The sequence below is a fragment of the Podarcis muralis genome, chromosome 2, assembly GCF_964188315.1.
Source record: "Podarcis muralis chromosome 2, rPodMur119.hap1.1, whole genome shotgun sequence".
Classification (NCBI taxonomy): Eukaryota; Metazoa; Chordata; class Lepidosauria; order Squamata; family Lacertidae; genus Podarcis; species Podarcis muralis.
Window position 1 is genome coordinate 100,134,636 of NC_135656.1, and position 18,710 is coordinate 100,153,345.

The 18,710-nt window shown below is 45.2% G+C and overlaps 1 protein-coding gene across 1 annotated transcript in view; it reads left to right on the forward strand.

Moving 5' to 3' along the window:
* The first annotated feature begins 3,004 nt into the window (after positions 1-3,004).
* The window catches only part of LOC114591875 (cadherin-related family member 3-like), a 50,614-nt gene continuing 34,908 nt past the window's right edge, over positions 3,005-18,710 (forward strand). Inside the window, exons 1-5 of the mRNA XM_077923506.1 lie at positions 3,005-3,083; positions 4,114-4,263; positions 9,938-10,131; positions 14,906-15,077; positions 16,648-16,736. Coding sequence (XP_077779632.1) covers positions 3,005-3,083; positions 4,114-4,263; positions 9,938-10,131; positions 14,906-15,077; positions 16,648-16,736 — 684 coding nt within the window. The remainder of the gene's footprint in view (positions 3,084-4,113; positions 4,264-9,937; positions 10,132-14,905; positions 15,078-16,647; positions 16,737-18,710) is intronic.

The window sequence follows — 18,710 nt, forward strand, 5'->3', positions numbered from 1 at the left end:
ACCAAAACCTGCATTCCTGTACCCGTGAAAATCTACGAAAGCATATATATATATATATATATATATATATATATATATATATATATATATATGTGAATTGTCCAGTAGCACCTTAGAGGCCAACTAAGTTTGTTATTGGTATGAGCTTTCGTGTGTATGCACACTTCTTCAGATACACTGAAACAGAAGTCACCAGAGCTTTATATATAGTGTGAGAGGGTGGGGAGGGGTATTACTCAGAAGGGTGGTGGGAATGGGTGATTGACTGATAGGTGTGGTAAACCTGTTAACGGCTGCAGTTGGTCTTACAGGAAAAAAGCAAGGAATGAGATGGCCAAAAATAGCTTTATCATGTATAATGAGATAAGAATCCAATGTCTCTCTTCAGACCAGGTCTCTCTGTGGTTTTAAGTTTGGTAATAAGTTGTAATTCAGCAACTTCTCTTTCTAGTCTATTTCTGAAATTCTTTTGTAATATGACAGCTACTTTGAGATCTTGTATAGAACGCCCTGGGATATAATAATAATAATAATTCCTGTTTTAAGATGCCATTTAGGAATTATTGCCACCTTTCACTCACCCTTTCCTTCTCCTTGTACCTAAAATACTGATGGCCACAGAAAGAGAATTTTGCTGTGGTAGGGAAGAGATATGTTCAACAGTAGCTGCAGCCTTCAGCTATCAATGAAAATACAGTGGTATCTCAGGTTACAGACTCCGCTAACCCAGAAATAGTACATTGGGTTAAGAACTTTGCTTCAGAATGAGAACAGAAATTGCGCGGTGGCAGCGTGGTGGCAGCAGGAGGCCCCATTAGCTAAAGTGGTGTCTCAGGTTAAGAACAGTTTCACGTTAAGAATGGACCTCCGGAATGAATTAAGTTCTTAACCTGAGGTACCTCCTTGAAGCAAGGAGTCTTTGGTGGCATTCACTGCTTTCTGTGTGCACACAGGAAGTCTGTTTCGGTGAATGAATCCAAGTCTGCCCAAGAGGACTTGGAGATGGATTTTACCTGAATGCAAGTGAAGACACCTGTCAGTCACCCCCCCCCCCAGGATATTCCCTTCCCCTTTCCACTGCATTTTCAACCCACCCACCCCACCCCCCCCATCTCCAAGTCAATTAGCATTCCATAGCATGGCTACTGAGCAATCTCAATCTTCATTGGTCTGTTTTTGGTGTTCTCCCCTTAGCTTTCCTCCCCAAAAAGGTCCCCCCTCCCATTTCTCTTAATGTTGGAGTTTCCCCAAAATGGCTAGTCCCTCCCTCTTGCATGCAGATGGTGCCATTCTGGCTACATAAAGCTTTGGCGCTCAAACCTGAACATTGGAAATGGAGGCTGTAGCTATGGGGGGGGGGGGGTTACTAGCTGGGGTGGTTTTTTCCTCCAGGTGAACCCTCCAGTGGGGCGCCATTGAGGCTCCCAGCCTGTGTGCGTATGTACGTGAATGCGTGTGGAGGGAGTGCCAAACTGGGTCTTTGACCCAGGTAAAATAAAGCCTAGTTTCGCCTCTGTGAGGGAATGATTTGTGATCCCAAATGGTCAATTGTTTGGTGAACTAGTGATGAAGGTCCTATCTCCACTATAGTCACATGGCTTTTAATACCACATTAACTGGCAGTTTTTCTACCAAAGCCTGAGTTTTGCTGAAAATTCTGAGTAAATGTGGTGTGTGGCCCGTCTCTTTACGGGACAAGCCTGGTCTGTAATGGAAACTTCTTTCCCCTCCCTGGGTGTGGTTCATTCCCCAGCTGAGTGGGAACTAGTTGCAATTTTAGACTTTCCTGTGCAGCTAGTATGCCGAGTTGTCCATCTGTTGTTTTCCAATGAATACATCTACAGTGGTACCTTGGGTTAAGTACTTAATTCGTTCCGGAGGTCCGTTCTTAACCTGAAACTGTTCTTAACCTGAAGCACCACTTTAGCTAATGGGGTCTCTTGCTGCCGCTGCGCCGCTGCTGCACGATTTCTGTTCTCATCCTGAAGCAAAGTTCTTAACCTGAAGTACTATTTCTGGGTTAGGGTTAAAGTATGTAACCTGAAGCATATGTAACCCGAGGTAACCACTATATTAAAATACTTTAAAATATTAATACTTTGAAATATTAAAAGAACTTTGCTTCAGGATGAGAACAGAAATCGCCCGGTGGTGGCACAGCAGCAGCAGCAGGAGGCTCCATTAGTAAAGTGGTACCTCAGGTTATGAACAGTTTCAGGTTAAGAACGGACCTCCAGAACGAATTAAGTTCTTAACCCGAGGTACCACTGTATTAGGGCAGACGGGTTGCAAGGCCTTCCTTACACAGTGAGCACCCTTCCTACACCCAAGGGATACCATCACAGCTCCCTTGACAGGACTAAAATCCCCAGGGTTCCCTGGGCAGAGGAAATGGCTGCCTTACCTGTTTATGTGTGGATTATGCCCAAAGTCAACTGTAGTTCAGCAGAAGGCATTGCAGTAGCGCTTTTTGAACAGCAGAGGACAGCAGAGGATCACAGTGTCCTCTTACGATGCCTTGTTTTCTGATGAAATTTGCCTGTATTTTCTTAGCGGCTCTGAATTGGCAAAAGGGTAAATTGCGCATGTTTGCTATGGTCTTTTCCATTTCATATATTCAGAAGTTTAAAATGTATGTCTAGAGTTGCATAATATGTTGGTCCTTTACAGTGCTTTGATACCTGTTCCAGAGGATCTTGAAAACACACACCTGGAGCATATCTTTCCGGGAATGTCAAAATACATGCCATTTCATGTTGTGGAATTTCTTCCACTCTTAGACTCTGCATCGCAAGGGGTTGGACCTCAGGGTGCCTTCCAACCCTTCATTTTTATGATTCTGTGATTCCTTATGTCTGGGTGCTGGTGGCGGGTGGGAATTACATAAGAACTGTAACTTACTTGAGGAACATAATAAGCCGAGGTAGACCATTGGTCCATCTAGCTTTCTGTCTTCTTTGACTGGCAGAAGTCCTTTACCTCACCTGCTTTCTAATCCTAAAAGATGCCAGAGCCCAGGCCTGCAGGGAGCCTCTGTCGCATGTCCTTCAATGAACCCCTGCTCTTTGATTCTAAGTATGTAGGTATGTATATCTGCATAATTGGGGCTGCTCACTTTGCTCAGAGAAAACCACCTGAAATTTTTGCCAAATGAATTCTGAGCAATTTTGCTTGTTTTCCAGAAGTGGCTTTTATGATAGAATATCTGCAACTAGCAAAATTGACTGGAAAAATTAGAGGAGTGTCAAACCAGAAGGTATATAGGGAATGGAAAATATTTAAAGAATGCTTAAAAATGTACTGTACGAACAATAAGATACTTGCAGAAATAGAGTGATACTGGTAACCAAGAATTAATAGTGAACTATATATCTATATACAAAACAAAATAATTTAAATCTGTGCAAGGAATGCAGATAAGTAGTATAATGAGAATTATTGGAAGTTATATATTTTAATCGTCATGTAAGTGTAATATATTGTATTTGTTGTTGTTTGTTTTTTTATCTTTTCTTATTTCATTGTTTCTATTCATTTGTATCGTTTTCTGCTTTATATGTTATGTAATTCATGTATATTTGTCTATGTGAAAATTAATAAAGATTTTCTAAAAAACAAAACAAAAACCAGAAGTGACTTTTACGCAGACCCCCTCTAGTGTCCCGGTTTTTTCGAGACATCGCAAATTGGGAGAAGCCACCCGGGCTTCCATTCCCAACCCCCAATGTCCTGATTTCGTTCCCCCACATTCATCGTGCCAGAGCAAGGGAGGAAAAGATGGATGTTTGGGGGTTCTGCTGTAGCACAAGTCCACAAACAGAACAAAAAAACGGAAGAAAAACTTGCCTTGACCTCCTCTTCTGGAACTTTGTCTGTGATGCCGGAGGAGGAGGTGGAGATATGTCCAGTCTGTGCTGCGTCAGGAGATGTCACACTGGCAGGTCACACCCAGATGCCCTCTTTTCCAGAGACGGTGGAGGCCGGCTGGCCTGCTTCTCTGGGGGCAGTGGCTTGGTGCGGCCTGCTGGAAGGCCATGCTGGCTTCTGCTGAGTCTGGAGAAGTGATGCTAGAAGGCTTCACCAGCATCCGCCATGTCTCCTGATGTTCTCCAGATGCTGCGGAGGAGGAGAAGGAGAAGGAGGAAGACTGCAAATGTAGGGAGGGGGAGGGGGCGAGCGGGTGGGCGAGGAAGGAATCGTCAGCAGAGAGGGGGCGAGGGATGGGCTGGGGTGCCCTGAACTGCCCTTCCAAAATGTTGGACGGTATGTTTTACGTCATGCGACAGATAATATAAAATGTGGAAATCATCAGGTAAGGAAATGCTGTGAAAACAGAATGAAGTGCCACTGTTATTACCTCCCAGAAGGAGAGTGCCTCTCACACAGGGGGGGGGGGGGACAACTTTAATAAAATACAGCAGTACCTCAGTTTTCAAACGTAATCCATTCCGGAAGACCGTTTGACTTCCGAAGCATTCGAAAACTGAAGCGTTTACTTCTGGAAGCATTTACTTAAGGAAAACTCAATACAGAAGCCATGTTGGACTTCTGAAAAGCATCCAAAAACTGAAGCAGTTACTTCTGGGTTTCGGCATTCAAAAACTGAAATGTCCGACTTCCGAGATGTTTGAAAACCAAGATCCCACTGTATATGCACAATCAATTACATGACTGTGCACACATCATTTGGATGGTGATGGCCACCAACTTTGGGGGGTCCCACCCCCCTCAGATATTTTATGGGGTGGCTCGAAGACCCCTTGGCCCCTAGTCGTTGACTCCTATGCTCTCACACCCCCGTAGTGCCTCTCCCAGGGCGCCACCCAAAACATTTCTCCACTGTAGGAGAAAAACAAGGTGGCTAGCAACCCCCAGGAGAAAGAAAAGGCAGATCTCTAAAGGCCTTTTGTTTCGGAGACATTTCTGTGGCTCTCGCTTGCATAAGACACCATCTAAGATTTCCAAATCTCCAACCGTGCCTGAATTCAAGCAAAAGGAAGCTGTTCACATTCTGGCCCACCTGGGTCCAAGTTTCTTTGCAGAGTGCCAAGACCTGTCATTCACCGGGCCTCCCTGAAACTGCCGCTGTTACGTTGGCAGCAAAAAAGGCAGCTCCCCGTTTTAAGTGGTAACCAGACTCTGCCGTTGGCTTAGAGAAAGAAAAACCAACAAGTTCGTACGGAAAACTTGGAAACAAACCCTGTCACTCAGAACACTTCATGTTAACGCTGTGGAAGAGCTTGGGTTGCCCTTACACTACAGGGTGTGCATCAAAGCAGAAGGCATTGCTGTACGCGCATACAAATTAGTCAGTAGGCGACTCTGGAAGAAGAAGGAAAAGAGGGGGAGAGAAAATGTTTAAAATTTTTATTATTTTTCTTTGGCTGGAAACCACACAGGGTGAGTGCCTCTACTTCCAATGATACAAACCTGAATACATGGTCATAGTTATTTATTTCGCTATATGAGATGACCAGTGCTTGTGTGTGTGTGTGTGTGTGTGTGTGTGTGTGTGAGAGAGAGAGAGAGAGAGAGAGAACTCACCAGTATGGAGTACCACAATGTCCTTTTTTTGCTGCCTCCGGCAGCCATTTTGTGCTGATAATCACAGCACTTATACCAAATGGGAGTACCAGCCCCTCATTTTTATCCCCTTTCCCCCCGAAAGCACTGGAGATGGCTCCTCTTTACAGGGCAGAACCCCTATGAGCTAATTGGCAGGTCCCTCATGAGCTAACTCATTTTTCTAATCAACAGGCATTTCTTTTGCTGCCAGACCAACCACTCACACTCCCAAGAGGGACAGCTATTCAGGTTGCTAAAAATGGATGAGTGCTTTGGGGTTTGCAGAGCTAGCAGGAAGAGCCATCCTGGAGCCTTAGCTAGTGAGGAGCTAATTGCCAAAAATGGAATGAAATGTGATAATAAAAGGATTAAGGCTCAAATGGCATGTTGTTATATTAACTGCATAGCTAGCATCTACACCTGGTTCTCCCCTCTCCCTTTTCTTACTGGGTGTGGAGGGGATTTTCACCAGGATTGGAGTGAAAGGGCATTATGATTATCCCACCTTTCCTTCAAAGAGCTCAAGGTGCAGTATGTCATCCTCTCTGCCACCCCATCTTATCCTCAGAACAACCTGAACTGTAGTGAGATTCATAGAATGAAAGAATTGTACGATTGGAAGGGACCACAAGGGCCATCTAGTCCAACCCCCTGAAATGCAGGAATCTTTTTGTCCAATATGGGACCCGAACCCACAACCCTGAGATTAAGAGTCTCCTGGTCTACCAAACCCCCCATCTCCAAGGTAACCAGACTACAATCACATTCATTTCTTCTCCATGAGGACACTTTGATTTGTTGTGTCCCAAACCTAGCTGAAATCTGGTTTTACTTGATCTGCCCAATGGCTGGTTATGAGCACCATTCCAACAGCATCAGCACAGGTCAAATCTCTCTCTGCAAAAGCACTGCACTGGTACAGAGGGGGTGGAATATTAATTTGGCTGAACTGCTATTGTAGTACTAGTGGTGGTGGTAGAGAAGTGGGTGGCGCTGTGGTCTAAACCACTGAGCCTCTTCCATTTGCCGATCGGAAGGTCAGCAGTTCGAATCTCCGCAACGGGGTGAGCTCCCGTTGCTCTGTTCCAGCTCCTGCCAACCTTAGCAGTTCAAAAGCACACCAGCGCAAGGAGATAAATAGGTACCGCTGCGACGGGAAGGTAAATGGTGTTTCCGTGTGTTCTGGTTTCCATCACAGTGTTCCATTGCACCAGAAGCGGTTTAGTCATGCTGGCCACATGACCCATTTGTCTGTGGACAAACTCCGGCTCCCTCGGCCTGAAAGCGAGATGAGTGCCACAATCCCATAGTCACCTTTGAATGGACTTAACCCTCCAGGGATCCTTTACTGGGTGTGTAGTAGTAGTAGTAGTAGTATAGGTAAAGGTAAAGGGACCCCTGACCATTAGGTCCAGTCGTGACCGACTCTGGGGCTGCGGCGCTCATTTCGCTTTATTGGCCGAGGGAGCCGGCGTACAGCTTCCGTGTCATGTGACCAGCATGACTAAGCCGCTTCTGGCGAACCAGAGCAGCGCACGGAAACGCCCTTTACCTTCCCGCCGGAGCAGTACCTATTTATCTACTTGCACTTTGACGTGCTTTCAAACTGCTAGGTTGGCAGGAGCTGGGACTGAGCAACAGGAGCTCACCCCGTCGTGGGGATTCAAACTGCCAACCTTCTGATCAGCAAGCCCTAGGCTCTGTGGTTTAACCCACAGCGCCACCCACGTCCCTATAGTAGTACAGCATGTCCCCTATTTTCATGCAGAATGTTGGAGGGTATGTAATACAGTGCTTTCAATATTCAGCGACTTCATTACATACATTGTCCCTGCTCTCCTTAGAACAGCCTTGCAAGATAGGTCAGTATTATGATTAGAAACAGACAACTGCATCCCAGCTCACAGTGGATCGATTGGCTGAGAAAACAAGCTGAAGTATTTTACACCGAAATAGCTCTGCTTATTTGCCAAAGCCAAGCCAACTTTATGATGACGCACAGAACTGTGTCCTCTAACTTCCAGAGTATAGGGGATGGCAAGCAAATACAGGGGCACTGAATGGGGAAGAAAGGGGGAGATTAGATCTCTCTCTCCCATGGTCAGAACACCATTCCCAGAGACCTCCGGGTATAGGGCAGTATATAAATTCAACTAATAATAATAATAATAATAATAATAATAATAATAATAATAATTGCTGCTGTTGCTGCTGCTGCCCCAGCTAGTAAACTTTGTTTAATTCATCTTTTTCTTGCATTTTAATGTAAACTGGAGGAGAATTCTGGAGCCTTGTAAATGCTCGGGTCTTCATAGGGCCCCTCCAGACTGGGTTGGGGTTTTTTTTTTTGCTTTTTTTGTGGGTGTGCTCTTCAACATGCCATTGACACTGTCTGTAATAGTGCACTAATGGTGAATTTATACTGGACTATCCGCAAGGCATCTTGCTCTGTTAGTTGTTCTGCAATGCCACTGCATTATTGCCATCTAGAGGGGCACTCTTGCACTATAGCCGATCAATAACGGGGAAAAAGCAGTGTTAGAATTCCTGCTCCATGATTGCAGTCATGGGATTGTTGTCTATCACATGATGGTGTATGTTTTGACTCCACAGAGTGGGAAGAGATAGACAGGATGTTTATGTTACTGTGTTCCATGAGGTGGGACAATTGTCCTTTGTTCTTTTTCTCTTTGCTGTCTGATGCTAGAGAGAGATGGAGCCATGTTGCAGTGCTCCGTGTGTGTTTATACGTAAACAAAGTAGATTAGCCAAAACGCTGAGTTGCTGAGGTCTGTTACGCATTGTGTGCAAACTCTGTGGATCCCTAAGTGTGCCAGTGTCGGTTGGCATCGGTTGCTGTGGTGTTCGGGCAGAAGAAAGCTTTTGAAGCTCCCGAACGATCAACCAGGAGGGAGAGAACATGCCAGTCGGGCATGTGTCTCTACCAGGGTCCTACTCAAGTGTAGGCTGAGCTGCTGACAAGCAGAACGTTCATGAAAAGTTGCAGGATTCCAGCAGTGAATTACAGGGCATGCAGTGATTGGAAACAAAACAGTATTCCTGCCCTGGAACTTCCACAGGTACAAATGGTATTGAAAGCAGGATACCGGCCCTTACATCATCATGAGTACAAACCTTCATGAATGCACAATAAAATGGACACCTTGAACATTTCTTTGTTGTGAGCACAATACACCCCCTGAAGTTTGTAGCTGGACCCAAGCCTGGATTTCTCAATAGCCTGAATTCTGATCCCCATGGGTTATAGATGGGGGTGAGGCTGAGAGACAGGGGCTTGCCTAAGATCACCTAGTGAATTCATGGTGGAGATGGTATCTGAACCAGGCGGATCTCAACTCACACTGCAAACGTATCTACTCAGAATTAAGTTCTATTGAAGGCGTCCTTGCAAAAGGCAAGAGACTGTTTTGCCCTGAAGCACTCTATGGCCACTAGTGGAGAGAACCAGTTAATATACAGCTGCCTGTAGGATTGCGAACTGGGACTGACTGCAGGTTGGCTGCTTTAAAACGACTCGTGTGCAAATGTATGCAGTTTTAATCAATTAAAAGATGGATTAATTGGATGAAGCTTGCAGGATCAATCAAGACTTCTTTAACTGGCTTTATCTATTTATGTACCTTTTAAAAGGAACATCTGGTTCAATGGCTAAGATGTGATGCAGGAAACCAGCTGCATACACACCAAACATTTAAAGCACATTTAAAGCACATGACTTCTCCCAAAGAATCCATGAGGACAGCAGTTTGTTAAGGCTGCTGCAAATTGTAGCTCTGTGAGGGGCAAACTACAGTTCCCAAGATTCGAAGAAGAGGAGGAGGAGGAGGAGGAGGAGGAGGAGGAGGAGGAGTTTGGATTTGATATCCCGCTTTATCACTACCCTAAGGAGTCTCAAAGCGGCTAACATTCTCCTTTCTCTTCCTCCCCCACAACAAACACTCTGTGAGGTGAGTGAGGCTGAGAGACTTCAGAGAAGCGTGACTAGGCCAAGGTCACCCAGCAGCTGCATGTGGAGGAGTGGGAAAGTGAACCCGGTTCACCAGATTACAAGTCCACCACTCCTAACCACTACACCACACCGGCTTGAGAGAAGTTGCATGCCTTAAACAGTTTTAAATGTATGGTGTGTACACTTTAATCATAAACCCTCTTACCCGAGAGTAAGACCCACTGTAAACAGGATTTACTTCTGAGTGGACATGGTTATGATTGTGCTGCAATTGTCTTGTTTTGTTTGTTTCTAATAAAGTAATAAGTTTAATATTGGCAAACAGACTGCAATGCGTTGAAAAACTGAAATAGGTTAAATGACGAAAAGTGTCAAAGTGGCATATAACTTCTTTTCTTTCAGGTCTCACGTTACTCAGCGTAATGTCTGAAAGACCTCGGCCTTTGGCAGAAAACGCACCTGAACATACGTTAGTAACCAACATCACCGTGGTTGTTCCTGACCACAGTTCTTTAGTTGGGGGACCAGCCATAGTTAATGCTCACCCAATAGAGCATCCTTTTGTCATTACTCCAAAGGGCACAGATCAATGGCAGGTGGGTATTAGTACTAAATGGATATAGTGAATTACATCTGATCAAAACCCCACATTGCCCACTGGAAATACTGTATACTCCTTTCATTTGTGTCAAGGGCCTGGAACTTCTTGGAAACTTCCATTCCCAGAGCTTATTTATTTACTTAAGATGTGAGGAGGAAGACGATGAAAGTGTAACCAGATCTGACAGAAGCCAAGGCTCACTGTTTGTCCATGTTACTTGTGATGCTCTGTTATGTTTTAGAGGGGCAAATGGGGCTCATCAACCCAGGAAGGTAGCCCATCTAGGAGAAGGAAAAGTCTGAAGGAAAAGGGCCTTCTCGGTAGTGGCACCCACCCTGTGGAACGCCCTCCCATCAGATGTCAAGGAAATAAACAACTATCTGGCTTTTAGAAGACATCTGAAGGCAGCCCTGTTAAGGGAAGTTTTTAATGTTTGATGTTTTATTGTGTTTTTAATATTCTGTTGGGAGTTGACCCAGAGTGGCTGGGAAACCCAGCCAGATTGGTGGGGTTTAAATAATAATAATAATAATAATAATAATAATAATAATAATAATAATAATCCCAAATCTCCACTGCCTTGCGGCTATATTCATGGAAAGGCTTCGGGAGCAAACTCTGAGGAACAGTGCTTTCCCCCTGGGGGTACCCAAGGGTACACAGTACCAGCACCTTTGTTTTCTAGAAGAAAAGCACTTCTGAGGAACAATCAATACCTGCTACCTTGTGGAGTATCTTTGGGAGAAGAAAGGGTTAAGGAGTAAACCCCACACAAATCTGGAGTCCCTAAGGCAACCGCCTAAGGATGGCACCTTGTATGCTTCCTTCCGGCAACTCCTGTAGCCAGGCAAGTGCTAAATGTATTGTTCTGCTTTCCTTTGGGCCGAGAGGCTGAGAGGCTTTGTCATCTGGGCAGCCCAGGACCTCCATACACACTGCCCAGGTTTGCGCCCCAGGGAGGTCACTTCGGTGATGCTAACACAGCAAAAACGGCATGGGAGGCAGTAGTTATTATGTCTTATTATGATATTATTATTGATTGTTTGTAAGCTGCTCTGAGATTCATTTGAACGAAAAACAGTATAGAAATACAATAATTCAATTTATGGTCAAATTATTTATCAAGAGGAATGCTCAATACAGGGCCGGCCCTACCATTGTTGTTGTTGTTTAGTCGTGTCCTCGTGTCCGACTCTTCGTGACCCCATGGACTAGAGCACGCCAGGCACTCCTGTCTTCCACTGCCTCCCGCAGTTTGCTCAAACTCATGCTGGTAGCTTCGAGAACACTGTCCAGCCATCTCATCCTCTGTCCCTACCATTAGATGGAGTGAATTGGCTGCCTCAGGTAGCAGATACTGAGGGGCAGGGAGTGGACAGAGCAATGTGTGCCATATGGCCTGCCCTGCACCAGGGCCAACCCAAGTCATTTTCCTGCTTGAGGCAAAGATGACTCTCCCTTCCCCAGTTCCAAATTCAGAAGCATACCAAACTGGCAGTCAAATACAACCTATAAGCCAGAAATGGAGAAGCTTTTTCATCCCAAGGGCAACCTTCCAGAACCTCTCATGGGCAACTTTCCAGAGGATGCGCATCAGTGGTGGGTGTGGATTAAAGTGATCATTGCTACTATGCGGTTTTCTTCATGAATTAACCCATTCATTTGAAGAAGAAAAATTGTGATTAGTGGTTTATTTGCTAACTGATTCTTCTTCGACTACTAATATACGATGATCCATTTGTATTTTTCATTGAATTTTTTTTTCTCATTCAGAAACCGCAAGCTGATTCCTCTACATGTGTTGACGAGTTGACAAACTCGACAGGTGTTTATTTGTTAGTTCATTTTAAAAACGGACTTGTTGCTTAAGGATGAATTTGTAAAGTAACAGTGGAGGAAAACAGTTGCAGTTTACCCTTGCTGCGGCTGCTGCTTTGTGTTATATATTTATTTTTCCCTGACACCTTTTATCATGCATCAGCGAGCAATTGTGCTTTCCTGTATTTTGCATTATCATATCATTACCCATTGTCGAGCTCCTCTCTCCTTGCTCGTTTTACTTTACAATTATTCCTTCCACCTAGCAGGGGGATCTGGGCAGTCAGTCAAATTAAGCAACAGCGATTTCGCCAGGAAACAATAGTAAGGCAACAAAATGCACTGATTGCATAGGCACATCAGTTTGAAAAGAGGCACGGAACGCTCTGCTCTATAATCTGCCAATTGCTACCTGTCAGAGCACAATTAGCTGCAGAAAATAAGCCGGGAATGAGGGGTGGCAAGCCGAACTTGGGATGGTGTTTGTGTCTGTCTCTTATTAATTTTTATGGCGGAACTAGCACTGAGCTCAAGTAGAAAAGAACCTTGATGTACCGGTATATGCTGTTATGGTGCTGCTCCTGACTGTGTATCATCCCTTCATTACCTGCGCAGTGTCTCCCTAGACCCCCGAAAGCTTTCATGTTGAAGCATGGGCTTGCTGACTTCAACACTGCTTGACATTAGGTGGGCTATATCACCGTGGTTCTTTAGATGCCTTCCAAAATTTTTCTATTTCGGTAGTCCCATCCAGACACGTGATTTGGTTATGCATCTGTTCTTAAATCTGTTTCAGATGTTTAGATGTTTTCGGCAAATTTTGTATTTATTTTATTTGGAATTGTATTTCTGATTACAGATGCGTTCGCCATCCCGGGCCCCTTTGGGAGGAAAAGGGTGGGAGATAAATTTAATAGATACAGGGAGGGAGGGAGGGAGGGAGGGAGGAAGGAAGGAAGGAAATTCCTCCAGCAAGGGTCAGCTACTGCGCACTGGGTATAAGAATGCAAGAATGAAATAAAACCTAATTTGACTACATCTAGTTTGGAGTTTTCCCCGCGATGGAGTGAGCTTCCATTGCTCGGTCCCTGCTCCTGCCAACCTAGCAGTTCGAAAGCACCTCAAAGTGCAAGTAGATAAATAGGTACCGCTCCAGCAGGAAGGTAAACGGCGTTTTCGTGTGCTGCTCTGGTTCACCAGAAGTGGCTTAGTTATGCTGGCCACATGACCCAGAAGCTGTCTGCAGACAAACGCCAGCTTCTCAGCCTATAGAGTGAGATGAGCGCCGCAACCCCAGAGCCGTCTGTGATTGGACCTAACTGTCAGGGTTACCTTTACCTTTAGTTTGGAGTTTGCAGGTGTTTGTGGATGGAAATCATAGAAAAAAGTGCAGGAAGCCTCAAAGCTTATATGCATTGCCTACCTCTTTCCCCATCACCAGTGCTGGATTTACATATTAGCTAAACAAGCTATAGCTCAGGGCCCCCTCTCGTGGGGGCCCCCCAAAAATTTAAAAGGGGAAAATCCTGGATGTATATTTTCCAAAATATAAGATAAAAAAAAACAAATAGTGTTTTATGTTGTGGAGGCTCCTATGATGTAAGTAATGGACCCCGCCTGCTAGCCTGCTCCCTAAAATCTCACTGGTTTGCTCATTTCTATATATAGGGTGCCTACATTCTGCATGGACTGGTTGCAGGGCAACATGTGCAAATGGCTTTAGATACCTATTAGGTCCATAAATTACCACAAGCTGCTCTTACAGGTGGTTACCAAGCAGCATACAAAAATCAGAAGCCCAACTCACTATGTTACCCTGAGGACCGGAAGCACAGATGGCAACCCATCACTCCCTCCAGGACAGGCCCACCAATTCTTGCTTTGCATGATGCACTAGTCCTCAAATCAAAGGGGCTGTAAACGGCACCCTTACCCATCACCCCCCTATTTGTTGGTCATCCCCCTCCCCTTCTTCACGTTCTGCAACATAAAAAATAGTGACAATTTGTTGTTGACAAAGGACAGCTGGACATACAAAGGGCCCCATTACCTTCAGTAGCTTAGGGCCTCATCAAACCTAAATCTGGCCCTGCCCACCAGGCATCAGAAATGCAGCCTCCGTGTTGCTGCAGATGAAGGCACTGACAGACATATTACCTGACCATATACACACATTTAAAATAATGTAAAACATCTCTTGGGTTGCACCGGTTGCTGATGCTTCCAAAAAGCCAGTAAAGGACCTGTTTGTGCATGCATGGATAGTGGTGGTATAGAGTAGACGAGGCTTCTTCAACCTCGGCCCTCCAGATGTTTTGAGACTACAATTCCCATCATCCCTGACCGCTGGTCCTGCCAGCTAGGGAGTATGGGAGTTGTAGGCCAAAAACATCTGGAGGGCCAAGGTTGAGGAAGCCTGGAGTAGACTGTACAATTGGTAGAGCAGAGAAGAAAGTCTGGGCTCCAGGTTTTAGGTCATATAATGACAGGGAACCTGTGGCCCTCCTGTTGATGGATCCAGCATCCCACGGCCCTGACCACTGGCTCTGCTATCTGCAGCTAAGAGTTGGCATCCCAAAAACATATTGAGGGGTTCTCTATCCCTGATACAATAGATCTCATTCCCAGAATCTCACCACACCTTTTTTTTTTAACAGAAGATGCATCTCAGTGGTGCTTTCTTGCAGAGGCACTAATGGGCATAGCCCCCTTGGTCACAGTGGGCGAGTTCATATGAATGCCTCTCAACAGTCTACAAATTAGGGCTCAGTATGACTCAGCTCTTGAGGCAGAGAAGACATAAGTGACAGCTGCTGAACTGCTAGCTTCACATCCATCTCAGTTTTGCTGAACAGGGTAAAATAAGAAAAATGCTACAAGCTGGAAATAGTAGTCTGTGTATTATTATTTTTATACTCACACTTAGTTTTCTGAATTTCTAACCTGTCCAGTTAATGACCACTGCATTACCCAAGTTGGATTTTGAAGTCACAAGTCTTTACACAATTCCCATCCTTGTGAGAGATGACAAGGGGAGTTCGGCTTCTCAGACCATCTTTGTCCAGATTGTTGATGTCAACGAACCACCTGTCTTCACTGGGCTTCTGACTCAGCCTAGCCGAGGTATGAAGCAACTACATTTTGATGGCATGGTCAATGGCTGGTTTCAAAAGGTTCACACCCTCTGACCTGTCTTTGACCCCCTTCTGCCAATATGATCTGCTCACATACAGATGAGGCAACTGTAATGTTCTTTATATGGGGATGCCTTTAAAGACAGACTGCAAACTTCAGCAGGTTCAAATGCGGCTGGTGGAGTCCTGAAGGGTGTAAAGCTTCTATAGCACCTATATTATACAAGCTACACTGGATTCCATTGCATTTCCAGAACCAATTCAAGCGGCTAGTGTCACTCTTCAAAGCCCTAAACAGTTTGTGGCCAAACTCATGAACATCCCGCACCTCTACCATTTTGCCTGCGCATTAATATCTCCACCAGAGATCCTTTTGGTGTGTCTGGGGCCTAAATCTGTAGGATGGGTAACCACCAGAAAGAAGGCCTTTTCTGTGGTGGCACCACACCTTTGAAATACCCTCCCAATGAAGCTACACCAGATAGGGTTGCCATATTCCCAAAAGTGAACCAAGTTTTTATTTTCTTCTTACTCAAAGTTGTTGAGCTTGTGGGGGGAATAATATAACTCCCCTTACCATACATTTTGCCGAGTGGCCGAAAATCTACCTGGAGGCCATTTTCCAGACATATGGCAGCCCTACGACCAGCAGGCTACATCTCAGGCTTTTCAGAAGGTCACAAACCCATTTATTTTGATTGCCATTCTCTGTGTAATTTTTTGTCCCAGTCACTCAGTAGAAAGTTGGATTTTTTCATTTCACATTTAATTTGTATACCGTCTTTCTATTTTACAATACCCAAGGCAGTTTACAAGTTGAAAAAACAAAGAATGTACACCTTATAACAATCTAATCCAATACAACAATGTGATAATAAAACGTAACTTTAAAATAAGCAACTAATATCAAATAAAGTAATATTCAACAATCCATTAGAATAGTATAGAATATTAAATATCAGCATATGATATTTAATGGACAGCTGGAAACCTCTCCTCTCACAGTTCTTCCTCTAAGCACAGCTCCCTTATGAGAACTCCTAGGGGTGGAGGATGGGGTACGTACTGTATTATGTTATTGGAGTTCTGAATTGGCTTTCTCTTCCTGAGTATAGTAGTAGAGGGGAGGTCCAAGTCATGGGGTTGCTACAGAGAAGCAATCATAGCTCCACCTAGGGCAATGGTGTGTTTTGCATTGGCCCTGCCTTTCCAATGTTCCGGGAAGAACTCTCCTGGACCTTGGTCCCTTTTACAAATCTGTCCATGGAAGACAGACTCTGGGTCCAACTTTTGCTCCTAGGATGACTTCAATCCATGCAGAATATCCCAAGCAGGGGTAGAAAACACTGTGTCCTCCAGATGTAACTGGACTCCAAATCCCATCAACCCTAGCTAGCATGGCCAATTCTGTTTTGATTGTTTCGGGATTTTAACATTGTCTAAGGAACGGTGTGAGGGGCAGAAATCAAAATAAAGAAGCCTGTAGGTGGGAATTACAGCTGCCAGATGATTAGGTAATAATAACAAATGAATGATTCATCAACAATATTTATCTGCAGCTCCTGAAATTTATATCACAGAGGATACCCTGCAAAACACTGGAATTTTTAGAGTCACTGCCAGAGATCCTGAGGGAGCCCCTCTGAAGGTAATTCTCAATAACTCTTAGACTTCTATAGCTTAATCTACGGAAATAAGGTGAGGTCTCAAATTACTTCCCCCCACCCATGTTCCTTAAATTGAATATTGGGGAAATGGACAAGGCTTCACCTCTGTTTGTCGTGTGTGACACAGACACAGAACTCTTGGCAATGTAGCACGGTGCTTAAGAATGTCAGTCTGGGACTGGGAAGACAACTCATCCATGGTCCTGGGCCAGTTGCTCTCCCTCTCTCCTTCTAACCGCTCAAACTTGTTGAGCTTTTTTTAGGGGGGGCAGCTCACAACTCTGAGGCTTGGGAGGGAAGCTGTGTGCCCTCCAGCCATGTAGGTGGCAGGTGCACAACTCTCTCCAGTGTTTTGGCTGTACATCTGAGTTTCTGTGTAAGGATACGTGGTTGTTCGTATAGCTCCATTTGTGTAGACGGTGTTACTTCCCTCCACATACTGCACCTGGGCTGGGTAGACATGCTGGACCTGTTGCACCGTTTGCACTTGCTCAACCTGTTGTTGCACTGGTAATTGCTGTACCACCTGGGTAGGCACGGCTGCTTGGCCAGCTACAGAAGTCTGTAAAGTCACTGTCGAACCTGTGTCCGAACCAGTCTCTGATGTCTGCATTGTCGTTTCTGGGCTGAGGGGGGCTGCTGGGGCGCTGCCACTGCTCTGGCTGCTGGTTGTGGTGGTGGTGGTGGTTGTGGGCGAGGCTGAGGCACCGCAGGGTGAGGAGGAGGAGGACAGAGGTGAGGAGGAGCTGCGGCGGGAGGAGAAGGAGGCGGCGGTGGAGTCAGAGCGGAGCCATTGTTGTTGGTGGGTAACAGTCGCCAGGACTATAGTGACTATGGCCTGCATGCCTCGTGTGAGCAGTGTGTGTGCGCTGGGCAGGCCTCTCGACGGCCTGCCAATCCCAGGTGTGCAGGAGGACAGAGCCAGCCAGCTGCCTCAGCGCCCACAGCAGAAAAGCCTGCAGCGCTCCGACGGGCTCTGATCCGCTCGGCAGTGGCTGTCGAGTGGCTTGGCTCTTCAATCTCCGGACTCCAGACTCTCGGCCCAACACCCCTGAGAGCCCAGCGCTTGGGTGCCCCACACCCCTAGTGCCTATGGGTAAGCCAGCCCTGCAGGTGTCCCACGGGCGCCTGGTTGACAACTGCAATAACATTCGCACTGCATTGCAGGCCCACCAGGCATGAAGAAATGTAATTCAATTTTCTTTTTAAAAAAGTTTCTTGTGTTTATTGCTGCTCCTTAGGCCAATGCTCCCACAGAGAGAGAGGGGGAGGGAGAGACAGGGCTGAGCAACATACTGCAATACTGGGTGGTTTAAAGTGCAGAATGGAACTGGCGGGCCGGGGGAAAGAGAAGACAGCTTGCCCTGGCTCCTGACCTGAGATTTCGCCCCTTCCTCCATGTTCTCCAAAAGAAGAATTGTGCCTTGGCAGCCCTGCATTTTGGGGCTACTTTACTAGGAGATTCATTTCAAAAATAAAATAAAATAATTAGTCATCTCCATGAGGAGTAATTATATAGCAAGGAACGATACTTTAGCAATACCTGTAATTAAGGAAGAGTTTGGATTTTAATTATAAACTGCCATCTTCTGTGGTTGATAATTCAGCTATGAAACAAACTTTAAACACAAGCAAGGCATTTTTCAATGTACGGAACAGGCCATCAGCTTTATTTATGATTATAGCTTGTTCCCTTGGTTGTTTTCTTTTAAAAAAACAAAAAACCTTTGGGGAAATTCATGCTAAGTTTTTCAAATGCTAGGCTAGAATATATATATTATTAAAGAATGTATGTAATGTATTTTTAAGAATACATTATTCAAAACTGTGGATGTTCCGCTAATGAGCATGACTCCCTCAGGTCTACTTTTGCTCTTGTTTTATGACATTATAGCACCAGTGGGAATTGTACGACTCCAGCCCAGATTGAATGTTGTTACCTTCTTCAATGCAAA